General features: G+C 35.6%; 1 protein-coding gene across 1 annotated transcript; it reads left to right on the forward strand.

Annotated features, from left to right (window-relative positions):
- Positions 1 to 6,477: 6,477 nt before the first annotated feature.
- LOC109002841 (auxin-responsive protein SAUR50-like) lies at positions 6,478 to 7,245 on the forward strand. The gene has a single exon (XM_018980756.2). It carries the CDS (start codon positions 6,527 to 6,529, stop codon positions 6,866 to 6,868), a length of 342 nt encoding a protein of 113 aa, XP_018836301.1. The 5' UTR covers positions 6,478 to 6,526; the 3' UTR covers positions 6,869 to 7,245.
- Positions 7,246 to 7,511: the final 266 nt, after the last annotated feature.

The raw sequence follows: 7,511 nt of genomic DNA on the forward strand, positions 1-7,511 counted from the left end.
AACCTTATTTTTTCCAAATTCTTTTTATATAAGATCGCCGAAAATAGTGGGAGTAATTCAACAACTAGTGGGAGTATACCTTTGAGTTTGAGTTAAGGTGTACCATTAGTGATAGTGACTCCCAAAAGTTATAGATTATAAGGATCCTCATAAATAGCGTGGTAGTTTTATATCAATATTCTTTCGTCGTTTAGAGATTAGAAGAGAATATTTATAATATGGCTCCGCTAAAGGTATTGAATTCATATAGTAGGAATCCCAACATAGAATCTTAGATTCGCTTCACTTATATGATCCAACCTGGGGTTGTTGATCTAATTGACAGGAAAAGTGGAGTAAGGTATAGATCCATCTCTTGGTGCTAATTGAGTTGCATTTAGATAGCTATTGATCGCATATTTATTGAAACTTTTCTTGAAGGTGTTAAATAGCTGATTCTCTTAGGAGAATTAGATGGTTGGCTTTTGTGATGTTTACGCATTAAGTACCTTGAGCGCATGATTGTTGCTAGTACTATTTTGGTACAGAAAGCGAATGAATGTTGCTGGTGCTGTTTAAATGCGGCCTCAACAAACCATCTATTCAAAGATATCCAATGTACCTAGTCGTTTTTTTGTTATTAAACGACCTATTGAATAAAATGGGATTCTTTGAACGCTGTTGACAATATTAGAAAAGTGTTATCATAAGAGATATTGCGAACTGATTATCTTAGATAATTAATTGTCGCCTAATAAGAGGTTTTCCATACTATGAGGTGATGAACATGGGTTTGTGAAAAGAAGCTCAGATTTCATGTCTTGTGAGACTGTTTTTTAGGAAAACAGTTTCTAGGAGCTCTTGTTCAAAATTCATAAACAATTAATGAGATGGAAAATACTAAAGAATCTAGTTTTGCCTATATTGTTTGATGTTTCCATTATGGTTTGCTCATGGGAGTTAGAGGTTAAGTTTTTGTTAGAGGGTAAATATGGCTTACTTGGTTAAGTGAGTTTATGATGCGATTGTCGTTAATAGTAACGACTAGACTATTATGATTGTCTTTGGGGGCAAAGGCCCTAATCGCTTTACCCTTAATGAAAAATAAATAATGATTATCTCACATGCTTTTGTTGAGTGCAAGAGATTTAAATAAAACATTGAAGTCGCAAATTAAGTTTGCTGAATAACATTTGTGGTCACTTTGTGGATTCTTAAAAATCGCAGTTAGACTTGCTGACTAAAATCTACGGTTTATATTGTGAGTTTGACCTAAATGAGATTCGCGATGAGTCATCGTTGACTTCATGATTGTGCAAAGGACTTTTACATGTAAAAGTTGAGTCTCTTGGTATGAGCATGTTTTGGAAAGTTACTATACATTAGAATACGCATGGAGATAAATGGTCATTAAACACCACTTGAGAGTTGTGGTTTAATAATTTGTTGTTGACCATGTGATTTCTCTGTACCTCACGATTTTGCTCGTCATGCACATGATATTGTTGTGTTCTACGATCATGTGGCATGATTGGAAGCATTCTTTGGTATGCACACACATTTATCATAAATTTAGGAGTTATGGTGAAAAAGGTATATTGACAAGCTTAGATCGGCTCACTCACACGAGCGATCGCCTTTGGCGCTACAAAGAGGTAGCGAACAAAGATGAGACAATGTGTTACTCGGTACTTGTCCGGAGAGGGATAAGTTGGAAGACACAAAAGATATATTGCCTTAGTGGGAGCTAAGATGAGGTCTAAGGACCGTGCATGGTTACCCACATACCATGTAGCCTGTGGTTTAGCCAGATGCGAGATCCTCTTTGGCGCTTTGGATAGCGAGCAAATGGAGGGACTCGGGTTAGACGCTGAGATAGCGACTAGACTAAGGTCTATACGGTGAATTGAGAATAGATATACGCTCTTTTTTTTGGAAAGAGAACTCCACCGTAGCATGTATTTCATACTACATGTGCTTTTACGACCAACAGTAGAGGTGAGTGAATGATTCCCTGCTTCCTCACCGTGTGAGTCCTGTAGGTCATAATTGATGACCTTAATTTATTTATGCCCTTAGGAGACCTTTGACTATGTCACGAGGTTGATGTTTTAGTGTCTGCTACTTTGGCATGTTATCTATGGCCATGAATAATGCGGTCTAAAGAGGCATTGCTGGGAAAGCGATTGGACTGAAACTAAATGACATGAGCGCGAAGGAAAGACTATTTGGTAACACATCGATAATGGTGTGTACTCATTGCCGGCAAGTTATGTTACTTCTTGGGAGTTGCAATATAACTGTGAGTACATCATGTTTTATGGAGATTGAGCATTGCTCTGAGTCATTTGGACTCGAGAGGGATTAGGGATGCTTAGTTTGATGTGACCAAATGAGTCGGGGCATAACGAGACACTTTTTTAGGGATGTTGCTATGCTGGTCTTCTCTAGGAGAGATTTGGTATAGTGCTCCCATTTTTCTTTTACAGATGTGCTCGATGGTCGCCCAGCCTATTTGCCAGTATGAACAAGATTGAGAACATATTGAGGGATGCAGACCTGGGGTCTTGCCCACTATGTGTGAGTGGGAGATGTAAGAAAGGGGCACCCATAGTGGGCACCCCTTCACCTTCTCTTGGTGGTTATGAAGTGGTTCTTAAACCACTTCATGAGACTTGATGACTGGCCATTAAGGGCTAGCCGGGGGTTACACTTAGAGGGGCTATTTACATAGCCCCCTCCCCTTTGGAGAATACAAGCATCACAAACAAGAAATCTCTCTCTCAAATGATTCTCTCTAGTCCCGGCATCTAGGCTGTGGAATATGTGGGTGTTGCTCTGGTATTGCTACGTAGCACACTCCACCATCGATACCTGAGATTCCAAATGAACAACGACGACGACAAATAATCTGTGGAACAACCGCACTAGATCCTAGATATTTACGATGAGGTAATATCGCTTCCGTTGTATACTTTGATCTAGTATTTCTAACATTTTATGTAACAATATCAGAGCAACACCCACATATTCCACAGCCTAGATGCCGGGACTAGAGAGAACTATTTGAGAGAGAGATTTCTTGTTTGTGATGCTTGTATTCTCCAAAGGGGAGAGGGGCTATGTATATAGCTCCTCTAAGTGTAACCCCGAGCTAGCCCTTAATGGCCAGTCATCAAATCTCATGAAGTGGTTCTTAATGAAGTGGTTTAAGAACCACTTCATAACCACCAAGAGAAGGTGAAGGGATGCCTACTATGGGTGCCCCTTTCTTACACTAAAGAAATTGTTTTGATGTAATTGATTCTATTGTGATATAGTAGAGCTGCATATGTGTCAGCTTCCCGTTGAAGGGTGTATATACACGGTAATCACCTCGTCCGGTTTGGAGCGGCTCCTAAAAGTAAAATGGATAAATGCTGCCCATGGGCTTAGGTTGAGCCCAAGTTAATTGGGCTTGTTACAAAAAAGGTTATTCGGAGAGAATCTTTGATCTTTAGACTACCTACTTGCTAATCAGTCCAATCAGAACAGTTCCAACTTCCAAGAACATGCAACTAGCCACCAAGATTAAGAAGAAAGTTAAATCGTAAATAAAGCTAATTAATCATAAATAATACCTATTAAACGACTCAATGGGACTGACCCTTACAGATAGATCTCTTAGGTAAAATTGCAATGTGTTAAAGAGTTAGAATTAGGTTTTTTAAGTTTAGATTGTATCTAATGATCATCTTCTATATCATTTTATCGAGTAAAAAAATTTTAAAATTTTTGGGTGTTATTTAATATTTTGGTTAATGGTTTGCTTATTAAGCCTTGAGGGCTAGGAGTTTATGTATTTTTAGTTTAAGATTATGTTAAACGGGACTTGTCATCTTTTCTCCTTTTCAATTGGTTAAAAAAACAACCAATATGATATCAGTTATTAAAAATTATTTATTTAAAACTGGATTAAACCGAACCAGTTACATGACTAGCCTAGTGATACCCTTAGCCTTCGAATTAAGTCAGATTATCTTTGCATGTGTCCATCTCATTAGTCGTTACATGGAGTTTGAGACGCTAGCTTTTTGTCGGTACGAGTAAGACTAGATAGGACCCCTTGACTCGACTTATCAGGAAAAACAGACCATGGGCTCGGGGTACACCCAAAAATATTAAAGTTGGATGTTTTTTGGACACCCAGAGTAGTTTCCAGAAGTGTCGTTGCAGGTAACTTTTGATCAGCTGCTACAGTACTGATCTACAAGAAATTTCATGAGCATCTGTTTTCTAGTACCAAGTAATATTATCTTCGTAAAAAAAAAAAAAAAACACTATTAATTGAATATTGCAGTACTGAGACTCCAGCTGAGATGCTAGCTAGCTAGCAGCTTGTGGGGGTCAGAGAAGAAGAAATTAAACATTTGAAGTTCACATGATGATCAAAATGAAAAATATGAGAATATGAAAATGGATTGGAGCTGAAGTTATACTCCATGGTCTACTAATTTTCTGCCGGAGCTAGCAGCCAGCAGTGTTTCAGCAAATTAAAGCATGATTGAAACAAAAGCATCCTTTAGGGTTCCAAATTAATTTAGGCAATAATTTTTTTTAATCATGATTTCTACGTACTCGGTGGACGCAGCAGTGATTTCGTGTATTTGATCTCTCAAACGTTTTCATTTTCATGTGAATTTTAAAGAGTAATGCTAGATACGGTTCTAGTATGTGTAAACTCTATGCACTTAATTCATTTGAAAAAAATTAGAGTTCATTATTAAAAAAATATTTCAGGATACTATAAATATCATAATTTCTATTTTGACATTACATTTTTGTAAAACACTTGTGCGACTTAGGGCTAGTTTCAACACTTAAAATATTTCAGGATTATGTGAATAGTAATGAAATGATTTGTAAAGAATAGTGAAAATGTTTGAGTTAAAATGTTTTATTAGATTTTCAAAATGAGAGAAAAAGTTAAATAAAATATTATAAAGTTAAAAAATATTATGAATATTATTTTGAATATTATTTTTGTTTTGAAACTTGAAGAGAATTTTATTGTTTTTTGTGTTTCGTTTGAAATTTGGAAAAGTTGTATTTGGTTTTGTGTTTGAATAATGATTAAGTAATGATTAGATGCAAAAATTGAAGATTTAAAATTAAAAGTGTTTTGTATTTGAGTGATATTTGCATAAGAAATTATGAGAACTTTCAAAAATATATTTCTAAGGATCCTTTTGGATACTTAGAATATCTCGGTATATGTGCAAATAGTAGTAAAATAGTTTAAATTAAGATGTTTTATTGGGTTTTGGTAAATGAAAGAGAAAATGTTGAATAAAAATATTTGAATATAATTTTTAAAATTATTTTTATTTTAAAATTTGAAAAAATAGAATTATTTTTTGTTTTTTTGTTTTGGAGTTTAGAAATGTTGTAATGATTGAAAAAAACTATTTATCGTCCATTTTCTCATCATCCTATGATGTGACATTAGATGATAGGTTCAGAACTGAAATATAATAAATAGTCTTCAATCATCTAATTCTACATCATGAGATGATGAGTAATATTATTCTGTAATGATTAGATGAAAATATTAAAAACTATAGCGTGGCTGCAAGTTAAGATGTTTGGAAAGTAAATTATGAAAACTTTTAAGATCAATATCTAAAACTATCTAAATGTCCAAACAAGACCTTAATTCCATGTTAAATTCCACATCGAGATGCCGCGCGCTACAACCTTCTAAACCGTGCAGTATACACTATACACGAAGGTTAATGTAGAGGCATCTCGATGCTCATGAAGTGTCATCAACATCATGATCTACACTAATTGGATGCATAGGCCCGACCGGCCGTCCCTAAAAAGTACTTGTACGTATTTATAAGTGGAGCACCGTAATATATAAGAAAATGATAGAAAGGAAAAAAAAATGTAAAAACGTAATAAAAAGTTATTGTACGTATTTACAAGTAGTGTGGCTGCATGCTAGAAATATATATATATATATATATATATATTTATATGTATGAATGTGTATACTAATACTTTATTAGGTGATTCTCATGAACATTTTGAAATAGGCCAGTTTAATTAAGTGCAGTGCGAAGATCCACGTGTGTGCTTTCCAAGTTTCTTTTTGAAAATATCCTACTTAATTATAACTTATTAGCATGAAGAGATGCTGGGGAAAATAAAACCAAAAACACATGGCGAAAGCAACCAATATAGGAGACAGTGTATATTAATGATTAGGGGGCAGAAATGACTAGTCAAAAGGGACGTCTCATGTATGTTGAAAGCTAGAACAACTCCCTCACATGGCTTGGTCTCGAAAACTTTATTTCCAACTTCAGTCTGAGCATCTCTCTCTCTCTCTCTCTCTCTATTATAATTCCAGCCAGTAATCGCTTGACATGCCAATCTTATCTCTAACGGGTAACAACCGACCATTCTAACCCTATATATACTGCATAAACCTAGCACAAAGGAAGCAGAAAATTAGAGAGAAGCATAAAATTGACGCTAGCTAGGAAGCAGCAGATAAGTCATGGCAGCTAAGCCCAGAACCAATGGCATTGTCAAGCTCAAGATAGTGGCGGAAAAGCTCCAAAGAAGTCTTTCATTGGTTAAGAAATCAAGTTCCAACTGTGACAAGTACGAAATAAATAGTGACACGCCTGTGCCAGTAGACGTGAAGGAAGGACATTTTGTGGTGAATGCTGTGGAGGGGGATGAACCAAGGAGATTTGTGGTACCCTTAAGCTACTTGACACACCCAACTTTTGTAAGGCTCTTGGAGAAGGCAGCCGAGGAATACGGTTTTGATCACGAAGGTGCACTTACTGTTCCTTGTAGGCCAAGTGAGCTTGAGAGAATATTGGCAGAGTAATGGCAAGAACGGGCGGAGGGAGACTCAGATCATCATGATCATCTTGGAGTAGTTCATTGGGGATCTTGCAAAACCATGGTGCAAACCTATTGAAACCCGATCGAATAAGCTGCATATTGCATACATGCATGTTATAATGGCTTAATGATCCTTCATTTACTAACTTGTAAAAGCTTTTTAATTCACTTTCCATCATGTGGACCGCCAGTTTTGTTTTTTTCATGTTTATCGTAGTTAGTGGATCATACTAGCGAACTGTAAATCAATACAATTTACAGTCCTGATCATGATCCAGTATCATTGCATGCATTTACGTGCTGCATGTGGTCATTTTTTAAGGGCAAAGTTTCACTCATGCCGGTTAAAATCATAAGAAATTGTTGCGGAGATGGACAACTTAATTAGAACCCGATTCATCAACCTTACGCAGTGCCGTACGTCTTTAAGATCGCATAAAATTAATGGCGTCAATATTGATAAAAAAGAATTATAATATATATATATATATAAAATATAATTGATGGAGCTGGTAATTGAAGTACAAAAGTGATATACATACATATATATATATATATATATATATATAGTACTATATATAGATAGAAATAAAAATAAAACAATTGCATTTTAAAAAAAATTATAT

This window comes from Juglans regia, chromosome 14 (assembly GCF_001411555.2).
Source record: "Juglans regia cultivar Chandler chromosome 14, Walnut 2.0, whole genome shotgun sequence".
Lineage (NCBI taxonomy): Eukaryota > Viridiplantae > Streptophyta > Magnoliopsida > Fagales > Juglandaceae > Juglans > Juglans regia.